This window comes from Ranitomeya imitator, chromosome 1 (genome assembly GCF_032444005.1).
Source record: "Ranitomeya imitator isolate aRanImi1 chromosome 1, aRanImi1.pri, whole genome shotgun sequence".
Classification (NCBI taxonomy): Eukaryota; Metazoa; Chordata; class Amphibia; order Anura; family Dendrobatidae; genus Ranitomeya; species Ranitomeya imitator.
In genome coordinates, this window is record NC_091282.1 from 767689996 (window position 1) to 767712210 (window position 22215).

The 22215-nt window shown below is 44.2% G+C and overlaps 1 protein-coding gene across 5 annotated transcripts in view; it reads left to right on the top strand.

Annotated features, from left to right (window-relative positions):
* The window catches only part of ZNF410 (zinc finger protein 410), a 104140-nt gene extending 82619 nt beyond the window's left edge, over positions 1-21521 (top strand). For 3 of the 5 annotated variants that reach the window (XM_069735629.1, XM_069735637.1, XM_069735657.1), the window contains one exon: positions 6829-7760. In XM_069735629.1, the coding sequence (XP_069591730.1) occupies positions 6829-6950 (122 nt within the window). In that variant the 3' untranslated portion in view covers positions 6951-7760. Of the gene's footprint in view, positions 1-6828; positions 7761-21298 lie in introns of those variants that run through there. The other 2 variants (XM_069735643.1, XM_069735650.1) reach the window with 2 other exon arrangements.
* The last annotated feature ends 694 nt before the right edge of the window (positions 21522-22215 follow it).

Below are 22215 nucleotides of genomic sequence, written 5' to 3' on the forward strand. Positions count from 1 at the left end.
GCAAAGTTGATTGGACGGCGCTTCATAGTACAGATGGACAATGACCCCAAGCATACAGCCAAAGCTACCCAGGAGTTCATGAGTGCCAAAAAGTGGAACATTCTGCAATGGCCAAGTCAATCTCCAGATCTAAACCCAATTGAGCATGCATTTCACTTGCTCAAATCCAGACTTAAGACGGAAAGACCCACAAACAAGCAAGACCTGAAGGCTGCGGCTGTAAAGGCCTGGCAAAGCATTAAGAAGGAGGAAACCCAGCGTTTGGTGATGTCCATGGGTTCCAGACTTAAGGCAGTGATTGCCTCCAAAGGATTTGCAACAAAATATTGAAAATAAAAATATTTTGTTTGGGTTATGTTTATTTGTCCAATTACTTTTGACCTCCTAAAATGTGGAGTGTTTGTAAAGAAATGTGTACAATTCCTACATTTTCTATCAGATATTTTTGTTCAACCCTTCAAATTAAACGTTACAATCTGCACTTGAATTCTGTTGTAGAGGTTTCATTTCAAATCCAATGTGGTGGCATGCAGAGCCCAAATCGCGAAAATTGTGTCACTGTCCAAATATTTCTGGCCCTAACTGTAGCAAATAACAGTCCCGATGGGACTCCTATTCCCATCCGGCTATACCTGCTACTGTGACAGGTAGCCGGATGATGGGACAGTATAGTCCCTTCATCCGGCTACTGTGTTCAAGTGTACAAAAAAACAAAACAAATACACACCTACAACATACAGTACATACATACAGAACATAAAATATACAGTGCATAACAACATACAGTACATACATACAGAACATACAACATAGAGAACATACAACATAGAGTGCATACATAGAACGTAGAGTGCATACATAGAACGTAGAGTGCATACAATGTAGAGTCAACATACTCACCATCACCTTGATCCCAAAGCCATTGCTCACCTGTAAAAAATACTTAAAATAATAAATAAAAACATTATACTCACTGATCCGCAGTTATCTAATTATTACGAATGTCCCACGACGATCTCCCCTGGAGAGCTGCCACATCAGCTGATGCGGCCGCTCTCCAGGGGCTCCAGGATACAATGACGGTAGGTATCCTTCCGCACTGTATCCCTCCGCCGCTGAGTATAGTTCATGCTCTCACTTGTCATTGCTATGTGGGAAATTTCCCACACAGTAATGCCATAAAGGGAGAGAGTGAACTACACTAACCTCTTCAATGGTGCACTGCAGGAGCCATTGTCTCCTGTCAGTATGTCACTGGAGGCCTATAGAGCAGTGACATCACCCATCACTGTTCTATAGGGGACATCGTCGTGGGACACTCGTTATTAATTGGACTGCGTCGGACAGGGAGTATTCGGTTGGTTTATTATTTTTAATTTTTTGCAGGCGATCGAGTGAAATTGAGAATATTAAAATACTTTGTTCTGGCTGTGTCTTTTTTTTTTTTTTTTTTTTTTTTAACTCTCGCTACTATAGGATTAATAATGGAGAAGCATCTTATTGACGCCTCTCCATTATTAACCGGGCTTAATGTCACCTTACAATACAAAGGTAACATTAACCCCTTTTTACCCCATATCTCACCGCTACACGGGAGTGGGAAGAGAGAGCCAGAATTGGTGCATCTTAGAGATGCACCATTTCTGGGGCGGCTGGGTGCTCGTATTTGTAGCCGAGGGGGGCCAATAACCATGGCCCCTCTCTAGGCTATGAATATCAGCCCTCAGCTGCCTGCGTAGCCTTTCTGGCTATAAAATACAGGGGGACCCCACGTCATTTTAATGGGGGGAGGTCCCCCTATTTTAATAGCCAGTAAAGGCTAAATATACAGCTACGGGCTGATATTCATAGCCTGGGAAGGGGCCATGGGTTTTACCCCATTCCCAGGCTACAAATATAATGCCCCCGGCCGTGGGCTTTCCCCCTCTGGCACAGTAAATTGCGCGGGAGCCCACGCCATTTTTTTTTTTTTTTCCAAAATAAAACATTGTTCATTAATAAACATCGGCCTTGCTATTTATCTATCTATGGATAGATGTAGATAGATATATGGATATCTAGATAGATATATTTATAGACAGATATATCTATAGATACTTAGATATATCTGTCCATAGATACAGTTGTGGCCAAAAGTATTGACACCCCTGCAGTTCTGTCAGATAATACTCAGTTTCTTCCTGAAAATGATTGCAAACACAAATTCTTTATTATCTTCATTTAATTTGTCTTAAATGAAAAAAACACAAAAAGAATTGTCCCAAAGCCAAATTGGATATAATTCCACACCAAACATAAAAAAGGGGGTGGACAAAAGTATTGGCACTGTTCAAAAAATCATGTGATGCTTCTCTAATTTGTGTAATTAACAGCACCTGTAACTTACCTGTGGCACCTGTGCTTCATTCTCTTTTGTGTTTTTTCATTTAAGACAAATTAAATGAAGATAATAATACCAAAGAATTTGTGTTTGCAATCATTTTCAGGAAGAAACTGAGTATTATCTGACAGAATTGCAGGGGTGTCAATACTTTTGGCCACAACTGTATATCCATAGATATATCCATAGATAGATATATGAATAGATCTATCTATCTCATTCCTTCTATCTATCTCATTCCTTCTATCTATCTCATTCCTTCTATCTATCTCATTCCTTCTATCTATCTCATTCCTTCTATCTATCTCATTCCTTCTATCTATCTATCTCATTCCTTCTATCTATCTATCTCATTCCTTCTATCTATCTGTCTCATTCCATCTATCTAACTATCTCATTCCTTCCTTCTGTCTATCTATCTGTGTGTGATGGAGTGTGGGTTGGACAAGAAATGACATCACAAATCTTTTTTTTTTTTTTTCAATAATAGATCTTTATTTAGCTATCAAAAACGCATAGAAATCCGCATGGAAAAAACGCAGCAAATTTGCACCTGCATTTTCTGGCAAGAGAGGAAGAATCTGCACAGAAAATTCCACAGGCAAAGCTGCAACGTGTGCTCATAGCCTAAAAGAATCATTGCCAGTTATCACAAACGCTTAATTGCAGTTGTTGTGGCTAAGGGTGGCCCAACGGGTTGTTAGGTTTAGGGGGCATGCTGCTAGAGAAGAAAAAAAAATGTCCTTCTTGAAGATGGCGCCAGCGTCACAAGTGCAGTAGCAGCTATCGGCGATCGGATCAACAATAACTGCTACTGCGCAGGCGCCGTGGGCTCCATTTTCAAACAGATTTTGTTATCAAGAGAACAGCAAACAAATTAATGATATACACAGTATACATGCGATCTGGCTGCAGCGCTGACTCCGGCGCCTGCCTGCAGAAGGGTTGTTTTTTTAACAAGATATATATAATATTCAGTATGTAAATTAGGATCCAGGTCAGTGAGGGATCAGTGACCTGTCAGAAGCCATACATATGAATAGCTAAGCCGAGCACCACATGAAGACCCCCCCCCACAAGCCGCCCCACAGCACAAGCATATCATTAACTGAAAGCTGAAAATAAAGATTAAACCAAAAGATGAATTTCGTCAACCAAGGTATCATTTTAATCAGTATAATGGCGCCAACCTAACAGTGTCTGTAGGTTACTGTGCAAAATCTTGCTGGCCGATTCCCTTTAAGCATATATCTCTTCTTTAATCTGAGAATGCAAGGATCTAGAATTAAAAACAGTGGTTTTCCCCCAAATTCCACCTTGTGATTTAAAACTAGTACTGGAGGCACTAACCCACTTTCCCTGTGAGCCGAAAGATTTGGCATCAGTCGAAAACCTTCCTTTGAAGAAAGTCCTTCTGGTGGCCCTAACATCTGCTAGGAGTGTGCGTGACATCCAGGCCTTATCGAGTAGTGCTCCCTTCATACAGGTCATGGATGATAGGGTTGTCCTAGGGCCGGACACAGCATACCTTTTCTACTAGCTGTCATAAAGTCAAGATGTCATCTCTCCTTACTTCTGCACTAACCCCAAAGATTTTAGGGACAAAAAAATGTCAAACCTTGGATGTTAGGTGTTTGATAAAATATATTGCAGCCAGAGAACCATGGAGAAAGAGTCTGACATTATTTGTCTCCTTCCAGGGCTCTAAAGAGGGTATGTCATTTTTGGAAAGTACTTTAGCCAGGTGGATCAGAGAGGCCATTAGTTTAGCCTATTCCTCAAGTGATAGGACAACTCCAGGGGATCTGAAGGCACACTCTACTCAGGCTATAAACGAAAAAAATATATACTCAGGGTATGGCAGCCTCCTGGGCAGAGAGCAAGTTTGTCTATCGACCAGATATGTAAGGCTGCAACGTGAACCTATTCTACATTCTCTAGGCACTGTAGGCTTAATTTATCTTCCACCACTGATTTATCTTTTGTGAGAAAGGTTCTGCAGGTGACTGTTCCTCCGTAAGGTGGTTTAGTTTTCTGTAAATCTCTCAGGTGGCTCTGTCATGGGTGATGGGAAAAGACTACATTACTTACCGGTAATGGGATTTTCCAGAACCCATGACACAACCAAGCTCCTCTCACTGCTCTGTAACCCAACTGATGTGGAGGGAAGGTTCTGCCATTTTATTCTGTAGGTTTCATGTTCTTGATTTGCAGATCCAATCTCTCAGGTGATGCTGTCATGGGTTTTGGAAAAGCCATTGCCATTAGCGGTAAGTAATATAGTCATTAAAAGCATACAAATTGACAAAGACCAAAAAGGGTGAATTAGTAACAGGTGTACATGATTCCCTTAAAAAACATGAATTTACTTAGAAAATGAATAAAATAGTGGACTACAAGAATCTGCACAGTAATATAGCAGCACTCTCTTCTAGACATATAAATAGAACATCTGATCCCGACAGTTTTATGATACCAGATATTCTACAAATGTGAATCAAATAGATTTACCATTAAATATTTAATATCTTGTCACAAATATGAATAATTTCTGTGTTATACTTTACCACATCCTGGCTTGTCTGAACATCTCCATGGAGCCAGGTGACCGTTGGGTCTCAATCCTAGCTTTCCCAAACGTATCTATGGGGCTCAGGTGACTGGTGGGTCCACATCCTGACTACCCCAAATGTATCCATGGGACTCAGGTGACCGGTGAGTCCAAATCCTGACTACCCCAAATGGATCCATGGTTCAGTGATTGGCAATGGAGCAGATCTGTATTCTTTCAGCCGAAGCCGTGGTCCCCTAATCTGACATCCTGTATAATGTCAAATCTGTGTCCCTTGTGATGGAGCCATGATCTGGCAGCTATCCTGTAGTGTCTTCCTGTCCGTGATGCTGTAAAGAGTCTCTGGTTTTCTTTGGATTTCTGGATATATTGGCTATCCAGGTGTCTGGATGTATATCATTAGAGGGATATCCCACTTAAGTAGGACTGTTGTCCTTCCTTCAAGCCAGCATCCAGAGGTCAAGAAGAAGATTTGATAAGGTTAACTCGCATTGTTTGACTACTTAATCAATTTGCAGAGTTTTTACTGTTTTGCAAGTCAACAAGCCACAACAGTCATTCAACATGTTAAGCAAACATCAATTACCCTGCATCAATGTCTTGCAAACATAGCAGACAATAAGGGTACCGTCACACAGTGGCATTTTGATCGCTACGACGGCACGATTCGTGACGTTCCAGCGATATACTTACGATCTCGCTGTGTCTGACATGCTACTGCGATCAGGGACCCCGCTGAGAATCGTACGTCGTAGCAGATCGTTTGAAACTTTCTTTCGTCGTCAAGTGTCCTGCTGTGGCGGCATGATCACATCGTGTAACAAAGGTGTGCACGATATTGTATACGATGTGCGCATAGTAACCAACAGCTTCTACATCGCAAACACGTCATGAATTTATCGCTCCAGCGTCGTGCATTGCGAAGTGTGACGGCAGTCTACGACGCTGGAGCGTCACGGATCGTGCCGTCGTAGCGACCAAAGTGCCACTCTCAGACGGTACCTTAAGTTGTAGGAGCTGATATAAGAGGCAAACCTTAGCCATTCAAAAATCAAAGTTTAAGACTCCTATGACATCAGTGTGTGGTTCTTTACCAACTGATGAACAAACACATAAATTCAAAAGTCAACATATAGAGGTCTATTCTTCCTGGATTACTGAAAATAGATGTTTGGTTAATTAAAATAAAATGCTGTGTCATCACAGCTTACATTTGGTATCGATCTGTTTGTAAAAATCCAATCTATAAAAACCAATTGTTAAACTTCATAACAAGAAGAAAATCGAAATCCCGGAATTACGTTTTTTGGGCTCGCCGCAACATAAAATGCAGTAAGAGGTGATCAAAACATCATATCTATCCAAAAATTTTATGAGTAAAAACTTTACGGGTCTCGGAAAATGGTGACACAAGCAAAAAAAAGTTAACAAAATTCCCCCCAAATTTTCACCACTTAAATTAAAAAAAAAAAAAGTGTTTAATATCTGCATAACCATACTGACCTGTAGAATTATATTGCCAGGTCCGTTTTACCGTATAGCACGCGGTAAATTAAAAATAAAAAAAAAATTGTGTAATTGCACTTTTTCTGAAATTTTGAAGCGCGTGGAATTTTTGGCCAGCCTTCCAGTGCATTATTTGATAACATGAATGCTGTCATTCAAAAGAACAATCCTCGTACAAGAATGAGGTTGGAAAAATAAGGTTTTGGAAGAGGGAGAGGAAAAAAATGGACATTGGCCACTGCATGCAGAGGTTAATGTCCTAGGTGGGTTGTGTAAAAGCTTCTCTGCCTTCAGAAGATGTCCTGCCTCATAGTGTGGTGTGTGTAATATAGACTTGATAAGCTTGGTGCCTTTTGTGTCTTCTCTGCAGATCTCAGTACGGCAGCTGCCCCTCCACATCCAAGTGCGGAGATCCTGGCCGGGAGTCATCTGCTGTCTGTGGCAGAGGGGAGGCATTCCTATGAAGATGAAGCCTCCATCTTACTAAATTAAAGACTCTCTTGACTATATTTTCATGTTTTACTGGTTAGCACTTTGTTTCACAGAACTTCCAAGACTGAAGATATATTTATATTTTTTTTTTTTGTTTGACCGAGGCAAAGGGTGTTTAATATGTCATGTGTCTGATTAGAGACCAAACGTATGGTCCTGCCATTACAATGCAGTGATGGGACCTTGGCCACCACGTGTTCCAGAAGGTTTCACTGTAGTACACCGGGGCATAGAAAAAAGGATGCTGCCACATGGTGATTTTCTTCTTGGTAGCTTAATTCTTACAGAGATATTTCCTCATCAGGTGAACGGAATAAAATTCTCCAGTTTCACCATGACTTATGTATACATTTGGGAAGCTAAAATAGTGTTGATGTGCCATGTTCCTTGATGAAAGAGTCACAAGAGTGAGAGACTGGAGCCCCAGACACTTCCCTGTTTGCCGGCGTTGGAGCCAGTAAATAATGTTCTGGGGATCTTCTCGTTCTGTTTGTGGCACCGTACTAACAAATTACAGCTGCACTCTGAAACGCTATAATATGGAAATGTTGAATATATGAAATTGGAACTGAATTACTGCTGTAGAAAACACGTTAAAAATGAACGTACTTGGCACACAAATTGGTTGGCCAGTGACGAGGCCAGATATTGGTTATTTGTCCCACTATCCTGTTCCTGATTCATTTACACGGTGTTACATCTCAGCTGCTATGTCGCTAGTGTGCTGGAGACGGTGAAAATCTCAGAATGACACTCAATATGTCAAATTATAATGGTAACCAAAATAAAATTTTCATTTTCTAGAGCTTGTAGGCAGCACACAATGGATTAATTAGTTGCCTACTTAGAAACAGAAGACTTGTTAAGGTACCTTCACACATAACGATATTGTTAACGATATCGTTGCTTTTTGTGACGTAGCAACGATATCGTTAATGAAATCGTTATGTGTGACAGCGACCAACGATCAGGCCCCTGCTGGGAGATCGTTGGTCGCTGAATAAAGTCCAGAACTTTATTTCGTCGCTGGACTCCTGCTGACATCGCTGGATCGGCGTGTGTGACACCGATCCAGCGATGTCTTCACTGGTAACCAGGGTAAACATCGGGTAACTAAGCGCAGGGCCGCGCTTAGTAACCCGATGTTTACCCTGGTTACCATGCTAAAAGTAAAAATAAAACAAACACTAGATACTTACCTACAGCCGTCTGTCCTCCAGCGCTGTGCTCTGCACTCCTCCTGTACTGGCTGTGAGCCGGAAAGCAGAGCGGTGACGTCACCGCTCTGCTTTCCGGCTCACAGCCAGTACAGGAGGAGTGCAGAGAAGCAGAGCGCAGCGCTGGAGGACAGACGGCTGTAGGTAAGTATCTAGTGTTTGTTTTTTTTTTACTTTTAGCATGGTAACCAGGGTAAACATCGGGTTACTAAGCGCGGCCCTGCGCTTAGTTACCCGATGTTTACCCTGGTTACCGGCATCGTTGGTCGCTGGAGAGCGGTCTGTGTGACAGCTCTCCAGCGACCAAACAGCGACGCTGCAGCGATCCGGATCGTTGTCGGTATCGCTGCAGCGTCGCTTAATGTGAAGGGGCCTTTAAACAGTAGTAATTAATTATGCAAATTGGTTTGAATCCAAGGCATACAATAAAAGGAAGCAAGTAGAATACACGCACTTTATATGTATTTAGCAAAATAAACATTTTATTAAAAGGGAGGGAAATCTGTGGTGCCTATGGAATCCTGGATTTGAAAATTTTGGATTAGTAAATGTTTAACTTTCCTGGACTTGTACAGCAACACATAATGGGAATTAGAAAGCAGTAAGTACAAAAGAAGAGAATGATCAGGAACCACCTGCTTTCTCCAAAATGTTTCTGCCAAATGCTGAATCCTTGGATGATTTAATGTCTAATGAATTTAGCCAAAGAAGGCCACCTGGCAGCTCTGCAGATAAGTTACAAGGGCACATGGGCTAGTTCAGCCAGAGAAGACGTTAAGCATGTAGAACAGGGGTGTCAAACTGCATTCCTCGAGGGCTGCAAACAGGTCATGTTTTCAGGATTTCCTTGTACTGCACAGGTGATAATTTAATTACCAACTCATTATTTGTGTAGGTGATTAAATTATCACCTGTGCAGTACAAGGAAATCCTGAAAACATGACCTGTTTGCAGCCCTCGAGGAATGCAGTTTGACACCCCTGATGTAGAATGAGCCTTTACATAAGATGGATGATGATGACCTGCTCTTTGCTTGAGTCTTTAATCCCTTTGGCTAATTAAGACTTATTGGCCTTGTCACCCATATTTGGGCCTTTAAATTATAGAAAAGGATTCTCGGCACTTCTGAATGATTGGGTTTTCTTTACCTTCAGAATCACCGTTTTCCATGTGCAGAAGGTGCGGCCTTTTTTTAGTGCTCATTTTGTGGATTTGGGAAAAAAATTGTCAAAGATATTTCCTGATTAACATTATGAAATGAGTTCACCTTGGGAACAAATCCTGGCATGAGACTTAGAAGATGTCTCTTATGAATGGTTATTTGGAAGACAAGGCTTGTAATTAACGAATGCACTTGGCTGATGTGATGGCCACCAAAAACATAGCTTTGTAAGCGAGGCCCTTATCAAATCTGGACTGAAGAAACTGCAGAACTGAACATAATGAATAAGCCGGTAAGTGGAAACTAGTATTATATATTTTCCAAACTGTAGAATAAATCTTGCTTGTTTGGGTAATTCGAGGAGCTAATAAGGCCAAGATTATTAAATTGCTGCCATTCGATCTCCAGCAATCAGATAAAGCTTATGCAGTCTAAACGAAAAATTGCCTTCTGGTAATGGTGGTTGGGAAGTAGAGGAAGCTTCTAAAACCTGCTCTTCGATAGGTGCAACACGAGAAGAAACCATGGCCAGTGCAGTCGGAATGGAATCGCCGCAATAGTTGCTGCTTGATCTTTTTTTAATACCTTCTGAAACGTTGGATGAGGAAAGACATAGACTAAGATACTGACAGGCCACTCAGTGCCCAAGGTTGATAAATAGAAATTGATAATTTTCAAATTCTGCCTGGATACCAACCCATCAATTTCTTGTTACTCTCAGGAGTGCACATAGTCCCGGGGAGCGAGGTGTGACCCGAAGGAACGGAATCTTATCTGAGGATGACACGCAGGAGACAGAAGGAGCCGGCAGCTGCGGGAAGCTCACAGGCCCAAGATGGCGCCGAGTCTGCAGAGGAGGCGGCGAGGACAAGCGCTGCTTATCAGAGGAGGATGGATGTGCTCGCTAAGTTGGAGCTATTTGCCAGGTCAGAGGATGCTGTAAATCTGCAGTCAGAGGCTGGAAGTGTGGAGTATGGAGCAGCTGGTGCCCCCGGAGAACAGCAGGAAGGAGGGGCTCAGCTACAGTGCAGTGGGTCAGACCAGGGATCTCCTACTAGGGCCGCAGGAGCTGTTCTGTCTGCACAGTCTGACATGCCAGAAATGGAGGAGCCGACTCTGAAGGACATATTTTCAGTGGTGATGTACTGTAAGTCTGCCCTGGGGGCTCTAAACCTACGAGCGGATGAATTAAAGGGAGAGATGGTCGCTTTAAACTCTGCTGTGCGTAAAGTTGAAAAGAGAGTGGAAGTGGTGGAAGAAAGGGTTGGGAGTGCAGAAGATCGGATTGGTGAATTGTTAAACAGGGAAAAAAGTATATTCAATGTATTGCTGATCTGGAGTTTAAGACTGATGACCTTGAAAACCGATCCCGCAGGAACAACCTAAGGATTGTGGGGGTCCCAGAAAAGGCGGAAGGGAGCAACCCCACGGCTTATATTGAGGCATGGCTAAAAAACGCTGTGGGTGGAGATGGCCTTACTAAGATGTCTGCCGTTGAAAGAGCGCACCGTGTGCCCACCAGACCCCTCCCCCCCGGCTCGGCCCCAAGAGTTATCTTGGCTAAAATTCTGAACTATCAGGACCGAGACATTTTGTTGAGGATAGCCAGGAATTGTGATGAGCTGACCATTGATGGTAATCGGGTCTCCCTTTATCCGGATTACTCTGTGGCGGTCCAAAAGCTTCGGATGAAGTTTGGAGAGGTCAAGAGGAGGTTGCGAGACTTAGATGTCCGTTATTCAATGATTTACCCAGCTAAATTAAGGGTGGTGGCTCTGGATCGGGTGCATTTTTTCCAAAATCCAGAGGAGGCGTCTCAATGGCTGGATCTCAATACTAAGCATGTCAGAACGGGGCAGACCCGCTGAAACTGATTTAAGTGCTACTGAGGCAATTGTTAACCCTTCACTGTTATGTTTGGTTTGATAGTTAACTGGTACTTATACTGTGACTTTATGGTATATTGATATCATCAAGTTGTGTTCGGCGGTGCAACGGAATTTGCATTTTGGCTATGGTGGGCGGGGGAGCTGAAGGAACGCAGAGTTTTTATCGTTAGGCTGTGAAACAGTGTTCCCAGATCTCAAATTGAGAGGGAGAGTTTATTTTGATATTCTAAGAGTACAGAGGAGTTGGTTGGGCTTTAAGGCCCCTTCACATTAAGCGACGCTGCAGCGATACCGACAACGATCCGGATCGCTGCAGCGTCGCTGAAGAGCTGTCACACAGACCGCTCTCCAGCGACCAACGATGCCGGTAACCAGGGTAAACATCGGGTAACTAAGCGCAGGGCCGCGCTTAGTAACCCGATGTTTACCCTGGTTACCATCCTAAAAGTAAAAAAAACAAACAGTACATACTTACCTAACGCTGTCTGTCCCCGGCGCTCTGCTTCTCTGGTCTGGCTGTGAGCACAGCGGCCGGAAAGCAGAGCGGTGACGTCACCACTCTGCTTTCCGGCTGACCGACGCTCACAGCCAGTACAGGAGGAGTGCAGAGCACAGTGCTGGAGGACAGACGGCTATAGGTAAGTATGTACTGTTGTTTTTTTTTTACTTTTAGGATGGTAACCAGGGTAAACATCGGGTTACTAAGCGCGGCCCTGCGCTTAGTTACCCGATGTTTACCCTGGTTACCAGTGAAGACATCGCTGGATCGGTGTCACACACGCTGATCCAGCGATGTCAGCAGGAGTCCAGCGACGAAATAAAGTTCTGGACTTTATTCAGCGACCAACGATCTCCCAGCAGGGGCCTGATCGTTGGTCGCTGTCACACATAACGATTTCATTAACGATATCGTTGCTACGTCACAAAAAGCAATGATATCGTTAACAATATCGTTATGTGTGAAGGTACCTTAAGAGAGGGGAGAGAGAGAGAGTTATTTCAGTTGGGAATTGGGGATGGGGGGGGAGGAGGGAAGGGGTGGGAGTTGGGGTTGAGACCTTAGGGAGCTTGAACTCATTCATTGTTTCTATAAGCTACAATAGGTGGGGAGGTTAAAATCCTAAGTTGGAATGTTAGGGGCCTTGCAAATGCTACTAAACGAACAGCTATTTTTCAATATGTACTGAAACGGAGGCCTTCAGTGATATGTCTGCAGGAAACTCACATAGTGAAGGAAAAGGTTGCTATTCAACAGAAGAGATGGGTGAGAAAGGCGTATCACTCAACGTTCTCAAATTATGCCAGAGGTGTGTCAATTTTGATACACGTTAGTGTTTCGTTTGAAGAGATTGAGGTAACCACCGATAAAGACGGCCAATTTGTGTTTTTAGTATGCAAGATATTTAACAGGTTAATTTGTATTGTGTCAATTTATATTCCACCACCATATTCCAAGAAAAAGATACAGGAGATTCTGGAAATTACGGGTAGGTGGGATGGGGTGCCCCTCCTTATAGTGGGGGATGTGAACAATATATCTAATGATCACTGGGACAAGGGTAGACATGCGGAGTTGAGAAGTGAAGGGAACTCTACTCCTTTTGGAAATTATCTAAGAAATAGGATGGATAGATTTGTGGCGGGTGCGTAATCCTAGGACATATGCCTACTCATGTTATTCAGCAACATACGGATCTTTAGCTCGCATTGATGTGGCTTTGGGAAATGGGGGGGTGAATAATCTAATACATGAGGTGGAGTATAGGCCTAGAGTAATATCGGACCATAGCCCAGTACTGGTCTCGGTACAAATGACAGGGAAGAGTGGTCTGACGGGGTTGGGATGGAAATTTCACCCCTCCTGGCTACAGTATTTGGATATGGAACAGGTGGGAACTGAACTCGGGGAGTTTTTCAGGATTAATGAAGGGAGTGCGGGGAATCTTGTAGTGTGGGACACCATGAAGGCATACCTGAGAGGAATTTTATTCCAGGACATCTCGAGACATAAAACTAAGTCTAAAATTCAAGACAATGCAGTGATGGAGGAGCTGAGGGTGGCGGAAGAGACACTGGCCTCTCAGAATTCAAGAGAAGCGCAACTTCGTATGAGGGCGGCTCAGGTAGCCGTCGATGAACTCCATATGCATAGGGCAGATAGGTTGAGAGCCTTTCAAAAGGAAACATTTTATTCTGAGGGAGAGAAAGTGGGACATTTGCTCCCGGTGGTGGTTTCTGCGCAGCGGGATTCTTCACATGTATACTCCATAAGAACAGAGGAAGGTAAAACGGTTACTCGGGGGGGGGGGGGGGGGGGGGGGAATTTTAGACGTTTTTCGGAGATTTTATAGTAAATTATATTCCTCTAGGGTGGATAAAAGTCCTGAGGAAATGAATAGTTATTTGAAAGAGGTTGACTTACCCAGACTAGGTAGAGCGGAAAGGGAGTGGATGGATAGACTGCTTGGGGAGGAAGAATTGAAGGCAGATTTGGCGGGGGGCAAGGCTCCGGGGACGGACGGTATCCCAGTAGAGGTTTATAAAATTCTTAATGCAGAGTTAATGCCCAAATTGGAGCGAGTGTTCTCTGAGTCGTTGGAGAGGGGAGTGCTGCCCCCATCAATGAGAGAGGCCATTGTGGTGGTTATTCCTAAAGCTGATAAAGATCCTCAACAGCCGGAGTCGTATAGACCAATTTCACTTCTAACGGCTGACATAAAGATTTTGGCGAAGGCCCTGGCGAACAGGCTGTCCCAAGTGATCGATAAATTGATTCACCCAGACCAGTCTGGCTTTATGCTCAATAAATCCACAGCAATTAACTTGAGAAGGCTATTTTTAAATATGCAAATTCCTGCAGACAATGCCGGAAAAAGAGTTGTGGTGTCTTTAGATGCTCACAAGGCCTTTGATTGTGTGGAGTGGAGTTACATGTGGTCGGTACTGGATCGCCTGGGGTTTGGTCCAAAATTCATCTCCTGGGTTAAGTTGTTGTACTCGTTCCCAACGGCAAAAATTAGAGTTAATAATAATTTGTTAGAGTTTCCCGCTGTTTAGGGGTACCAGACAGGGGTGTCCGCTGTCCCCATTGCTCTTCGCTCTGGCCGTGGAGCCGTTAGCGGCTAAAATAAGAGGTGCTCAGGAGGTTAGAGGTTTCATCTATGGTAGGAGGGAAGACAAAATTGCATTATATGCTGACGATATTTTGTTGTTCCTGGAGGATTCTGAAAGGTCCCTGTGCAATGCGGTTGCTTTGATTGAGGAGTTTGGTCGGTTTTCGGGTCTCACAATAAACTGGGATAAGTCTTGTATGTTGTTGATTGAGGGGGACAGTATGGGCAGTGGAGAGAGGGCGATAACCACGAAATTAAAGATTGTTCAAAAATTCAAATATTTGGGTATTCAGATTGCTCTTCCTCTAACTACCTTTGAGGAACTGAATTTAAGTCCGTTAATGCAGAAAATTCGTACCAAGATTGCGGCATGGAACAAATTACATTTATCGGTGGTTGGTAGGGTGAACCTCTTAAAGATGATTGTAATGCCACAGTTGTTGTACGTGCTACATAACTCTCCCATTTGGATTACACAATGCAGATTCCGTAAGATTAGGGTACCGTCTCACAGTGCCACTTTTGTCGCTACGACGGTACGATCCGTGATGTTCCAGCGATATCCATACGATATCGCTGTGTCTGACACGCAGCAGCGATCAGGGACCCTGCTGAGAATCGTACGTCGTAGCAGATCGTTTGGAACTTTATTTCATCGCTGGATCTCCCGTTGTCATCGCTGGATCGGTGTGTGTGACACCGATCCAACGATGCGTTCGCTTGCAACCAGGGTAAACATCGGGTTACTAAGTGCAGGGCCGCGCTTAGTAACCCGATGTTTATCCTGGTTACCAGCGTAAATGTAAAAAAAAACAAACACTACATACTTACATTCCGGTGTCCGTCAGGTCCCTTGCTGTCTGCTTCCCGCACTGACTGACTGCCGGCCGTAAAGTGAAAGCAGAGCACAGCGCGCTGTGCTGTGCTTTCACTTTATGGCCGGCAGTCAGTCAGTGCGGGAAGCAGACGGCAAGGGACAGACACCGGAATGTAAGTATGTACTGTTTTTTTTATGCTGGTAACCAGGGTAAACATCGGGTTACTAAGCGCGGCCCTGCGCTTAGTAACCCGATTTTTACCCTGGTTACCCGGGGACTTCGGGATCGTTGGTCGCTGGAGAGCGGTCTGTGTGACAGCTCTCCAGCGACCACACAGCGACGCTGCAGCGATCGACATCGTTGTCGTATCGCTGCAGCGTCGTCTCAGTGTGACGGTACCCTTAGGTCATTGGGGAATTAATATGGGGAGGAAAGAGTCCTAGGTTTAAACAGGAGATACTTCAGAGGGCCAAAACAGAGGGGGGTCTTGCACTTCCTAATCCATGGCTATACTTCTTGGGGTACCGTCACCCTGTGGCCTTTTGATCGCTACGACGGCACGATCCGTGACGCTCCAGCATCGTAACAATATCGCTCCAGCGTCGTAGACTGCTGTCACACTTTGCAATGTACGACGCTGGAGCGATAATTTCATGACGTATGTGCGATGTAGAAGCCGTTGGTTACTATGCGCACATCGTATACAATATCGTGCACACCTTTGTTACACCATGCGATCATGCCGCCACAGCGGGACACTAGACGATGAAAGAAAGTTTCAAACGATCTGCTACGACGTACGATTCTCAGCGGGGTCCCTGATCGCAGTAGCGTGTCAGACACAGCGAGATCGCTGGAACGTCACGGATATATCGCTCGAACGTCACGAATCGTGCCGTCGTAGCGATCAAAATGCCACTGTGTGACGGTACCCTTAGCAGCACAGTGTCAACATCTCAAAGGATGGGGGGAGGAGGCAGAGAGTGTGCAAATACCTAATAGCTTGAGGTTCTTACTACAGGCAGACGTTTTAAGTGACAGTTTGGAGGGAGGACAATTCAAAAAAATGGGTTCACAGGGGTGCACTATGATTAATTCACAGAGTATGGGAAAAAGTCAAACTCATTAGGGAAGTGAGTGGGTTCACCAGATTCTCGCCTATTTGGGACAACATTTATCTACCGGAATTTAGGCAGAGGGAGGGTTTTCACTTTTGGTCTGCAGCAGGTATTAAACGGCTGGGGCTGCTGATAAGTCAGGGCAGACTTAAAACATTTGATGAGTTGCAGGAAGAATTTCAGTTGCCACGGTCTGAATTGTTCCAGTATAATCGTATCTCTCATGCTTATCAGGCACAGAATAAAAGGGGAGCCATAGTGGTACAGATTGATCTCATGCTCTACTATATCCTTAAGAATAGCTGCACGAAGGGGGCGATTTCAGAAATATATGGGTTTCTACTTTTTTCTTTCCTGGAAAAATAACCCATCCGAGCCAAAGGGAAATGGGAAGCTGAATTGGGAATAATTGACAATGATAGATGGGAGTCGGTCCTAGATTATGTGTCCAAGATATCAATGAGTGAACCTGGCAGGCTATCACAGTTATTCGTAATCCATAGGGCCTATAGAACCCCTGACAGGTTGTTCAAGGCTGGGCTTAGGCAGAACTCGGAATGCCCTCGGTGCTCACAATCCCAGGCGGGGATATTGCATATGATGTGGCAGTGCCCTAGACTGTCCTCCTTCTGGATAGTTGTTTTAAATCGTATTGAACTGGTGTATGGATGTTCTGTCCCTAGGGTTCCACTGACTTGCATATTGGGATATGTGGAGGAAATTGTTACGGACAACATGTTTAAAATAGCTATTGCACGATTGTTATTCATTGCTAGGAAATTGATCGCCAAATTTTGGATTAGAGAGGAACCTCCAACAAGAAGAGACTTTCTTAAGCAAACGGAGCATATACTTACTTTGGAGAAAAGTATCTACACCAAAAGGAATAAGCTGGACATCTTCCACAAGCTGTGGCAACCGTGGATGGACTTGAATTAGGATGATAAATGAAAATATAGGGAGCCTAGTATTCAATGGAAATGGATGTTTATTCAAATGTTTGTATGATGATGGGAAGTGGGGTGGCTCTGGCTGAGGTCTCTGGGGTTGGGCGGGGTGGGGGGGCTCTGGGTTGGGGGGAAAAGTTATCTGTAAAGGTTTAATGAAACATTGTCATGAGAAATATTCTGATTGTTTATTCTTTGCGGATAATAAAAATCTATCTGATATAAAAAAAAAGAAAATTCAGTTAAAATATAGCTTGGATAATAGAGAACATATAGAGGATCCTCATCTCTTTCGGGACACAGCAAAGGCGGTACTTAGGGGTGGGATCATGGGATATGTGAAGGCTCCTGAAACTAAAACTTCATTGGCATATAACGAAGCTAGTAGAGAACTAAGATCTCTGTACACAAACTCATTTATTCTAACTTAACTAATAGGGAAAAATAGGTCAAAGCTAAAACAGAATCTTATCTCTGGTTAGACAAATCAGAGTGATTGAAAGGGAAGCAATAGACCTCAAAATTGGTAAAATGTGGAAACAAAGCAGGCACATTGCTGACACGCTTGGTATTTAATATGAATTAGAAGTGGATGGAAGAGGTTTTAGATAGATTTGGCATTACAGGATTATTTAAGAATTATCTGATGGCCTTATACAAGAACCCGCAAGCTAGAATATTCACAATAGGATTTTCATCCCAACCATTTTCTTTGGAGAAGGGTACCAGACAGGGATGTCCGCTTTCACCCATGCTGTTCGACTTGGCTCTTGAACTCCTGACCAGACACTTCATTGCTTCAGAGTGTGTAAAGGCATTCAGATTAGATGTAAAGAGATTAAAATAACGTGCTTTGCTGATGACATGATACTTTCTATCTGAACCAGAACATTTAGCCCCTTTCTGACATTGGGCGTAATAGTTCGCCGATGTTGGACTCCCTTTGATGTGGGCTCTGGCGCTGAGCTCACATCTTTTCCTGCACATGTCAGCTGTTTTGAACAGCTGACATGTGCCTCTAGCAGCCGTTGGTGGAATTGAAATCCACCTGCAGCTGTTAACTAGTTAAATGCTGCTGTCAAACTCTGACAGCGGCATTTAACACGTGCTTCCGGCAAGCATACCGGAAATCCCTCCCATCGGCGCCCGTGTCACATGACCACAAATCGCCGATGTGTTGGCATGACAGACAGAGGTCTCCAGCAGACCTCTATTGTTGTCACTGCTGGGTTGCTATGAGCGCCGCCTGGTGGTCGGCGCTCATAGCAAGGGAGCATTTCTGCTATATACAGGCAATCTTATTATCGCCTGTATGTAGTAGAGCCGATCAGGTTATGGCAGCTTCTAGTAAAGCATGCAAAAAGTAAAAACAGTTTTTAAAAATATAAAATTTCAAATCACCCCCCCTTTTTCCCCATCTATCTATATAATCGTCTAAGCCAGGGGTACTTCCGTCTGTTCGTCTGTAACGGAAATACCGTGTCGCTGATTGGTCTCGGCCAGCCGCGACCAATCAGCGACGGGCACAGTCCGGCTGCGAATTCGCCCCTCCCTACTCCCCTCCAGTCAGTGACCCCTCTCTACTCCCAAGTCAGTGCCCCCATAGAGGTTTAGCATTCCGTTAGACTGCGTTACACCACGGCATAACAAGGTGTAATGCAGTCTGTTAACGCTGCTATTAACCCTGTGAGACCAACTTTTTACTATTGATGCTGCCTATGCAGCATCAATAGTAAAAAGATCTAATGTTAAAAAAAATTTAAAAAATCATTAAATTCTCTCCTTCCGGCACCTTTCCCGTTCCTTGCGACGCTCCGGTCCCAAAATGCATTTTGGCAATGACTGGAGATGATGTAGCGGTCTCGCGAGACCGCTACATCATAACATGTTATTGCCGCAATGCATTCTTAAGTCCGGAGCGTCGCGAGGAGCATCGCGAAATGCCTGGGCTAGATCCGGGGGCCAACGGAAGTTGAGTATATAACTAACTATTTTTTATTTTAATTCTTTTTTTAAACAGGGATATGTTGCCCACATTGCTATATACTACGTGGGCTGTGTTAGATACTACGTGGGCTGTGTTAGATACTACGTGGGCTGTGTTAGATACTGCGTGGGCTGTGCTACATACCACATGGGCTGTGTTATACTGCGTGGGCTGTGCAATATACTGCATGTGCTGTGCTATATACTACGTGGGCTGTGCTATATACTGTGTGGGCTGTGTTATATACTGCATTGGCTATGTTATATATTGCGTGGGCTGTGCTATATACTACGTGGCTGCAATATACTACATGGCTGTGTTATATACTGCATGGGCTGTGTTATATACTGCATGGGTTATATACTGCGTGGCCTGTGTTATATACTACATCTCTGTGCTATATACTATGTGGGCTGTGCTATATACTATGTGGCTGTGCTATATACTACGTGGCTGTGCTATATACTACGTGGCTGTGCTATATACTACGTGGCTGTGCTATATACTACGTGGCTGTGCTATATACTACGTGGCTGTGCTATATACTACGTGGCTGTGCTATATACTACGTGGCTGTGCTATATACTACGTGGCTGTGCTATATACTACGTGGCTGTGCTATATACTACGTGGCTGTGCTATATACTACGTGGCTGTGCTATATACTACGTGGCTGTGCTATATACTACGTGGCTGTGCTATATACTACGTGGCTGTGCTATATACTACGTGGCTGTGCTATATACTACGTGGCTGTGCAATACACTACGTGGCTGTGTTATATACTGCATGAGCTGTGTTATAAACTGCGTGGCCAGTGTGATATACTACGTGGGCTGTGCTATATACTATGTGGGCTGTGTTATATACTACGTGGCTGTGCTATATACTATGTGGCTGAGCAATATACTACGTGGCTGGGCAAAATACTATGTAGCTGTGTTATATACTACGTGGGCTGTTTTACATACTACGTGGGCTGTTACATACTGCGTGGGCTGTGCTATATGCTACTATACATATTCTAGAATACCCGATGTGTTAGAATCGGGCCACCATCTAGTCTACTATATAATCGTCTAATTCTGTCTGTAATGGAAATCCCGCGTCGCTGATTGGTCACGCCAGCCACCCGCGACCAATCAGCGACAAGCGTGGTCCGGCCTCAAATTGGTACGGGATTTGAACCCAGCTCCGCTGATTGGCCACGGCCAGTTGGGCGCGACCAATCAGCGATATTGGCGTGGGATTTAAACATCACTCACAGCGCAACGTAGTTCACTCACAATTACTGAACAAGTTCTGTCAGTCACAGTGCCACATAGTTCACTCACGTTTATTCAACAAGTTCTTACAGTCACAGTGTGATGTAGTTCACTCACGTTTACTGAACAAGTTCTGTCAGTCACAGTGCCACGTAGTTGTCACATTTATTGAACAAGTTCTGTCACAGTGCCACAGTTCAGTCAAGTTTACTGAGCAAGTTGTCAGTCACAGTGCCACAAAGTTCACTCACGTATACTTAATAAATAAACTACATACATATTCTAGAATACCCGATGCGTTAGAATCGGGCCACCATCTAATTCAGAATAAAACTCTAAAAAAAAAAAAAAACTGATGGTGTGATATGCAATGTGGGTATCGTTTTTGTGTATATTTCTATTTTACTTATTTTCATGGTGTTCTCTTGTAGAAGGAGTTATTTGCTAATTGATGAATGGCTGTTGCCATCTGATATCAGCCCTCACAGTACTGTATTGTATGCTATTGACATGTTGACCTAGCTTGTTGAAACAATGAGCCCCTGAGACCTTCCCCCTCCTGACCTGTGAATGAGGAGGGAGACTTAAAAATATCAGGGAGATGAGAGACAGAGCAGTCCTGTGTGGAACTATGATGTGTGTACACAGCATCTCAGAGAGAAAAGAGTATATGGACTATGCTATCCTCTGTCTGCCTGATTGTTGGACTTTTATCCTGTTACTAAACTGCATTCGTGTTCTGGACTATTTTATCCTTTGTGTGGTGGATCGTATATGGACCTTTCGTATTTTTACCTAAATAAAGGTCTTGGAATTGTTTACTTTACTCTAGCTTTGTTGATTGTGTGATAGCGGAGAAGGACCCCGTGAGTGCCCGCAGAGGAATGTGTCTGGGAGCGCACGCCGTGCACCGTGGATAGAGCTGCAGCCCTGGCCGATGAACTATCCGACCGCAATGGAGGAGGCTTCTGAACAATGAACCACGGCCTTCTCCCGCTCCCCGTCCCCCTCAGATTATATCTGTCCTTCCACCCAGTCGCAAGCCGATTACAATCATGCCTCACAATCCTGGGCCCCAACAGTTCCGACCACGACCTGGGGGTATCACAGAGAGGAGATGTTATGGGTGTGGGCAACCTGGACGTTTGCAGTCTGGCTGTCCCTCAAGGATTCGGAGGGAGCCCCACCTTGTCCAGTACATCTTGTGTACTCCATCCCACCTGAGGAAGAGCTACCACCACCCCACCAGAGTGGACCACCGAACACGGCACCATTCATAACCATCCTAGAGTGTACAGACTCTGGCCTTTGTCCATCAGAAATACAGAGCAACGGCATTGCCACCTGCAGGATGTCTTAATTGATGGATACAATGTGTCGGGATTTGGAGACACGGAGGCATTCCTGACTATCGCTGACCCCCGTGTGGTTCGACCCGAGGCAATTCACCAGGGCCCCGGAATTCCCATTGTCCTGGCGGGGGGTGTCCGCAAATATATACAGCGAGCTTTGGTATGTTTGGATTATGGTTTTGGGGAAAAAACTGTTGGATTGGAGTTATGGGAGGTCTTCCTGCAGATATCCTCCTTGGAAAAGACTTTGGGGAGTTACATTTTGTGGGAGCAGAAGGTCCATAGGCCTCTCACTCTTCTGAAAGAACAATTGGAGGGAGATATCGCAGATACCGGAACACCCGTAATTTCCTACGTTCTAGAGTTCAGAGACTTGTCTCGCCCAGCTAGCTACCTT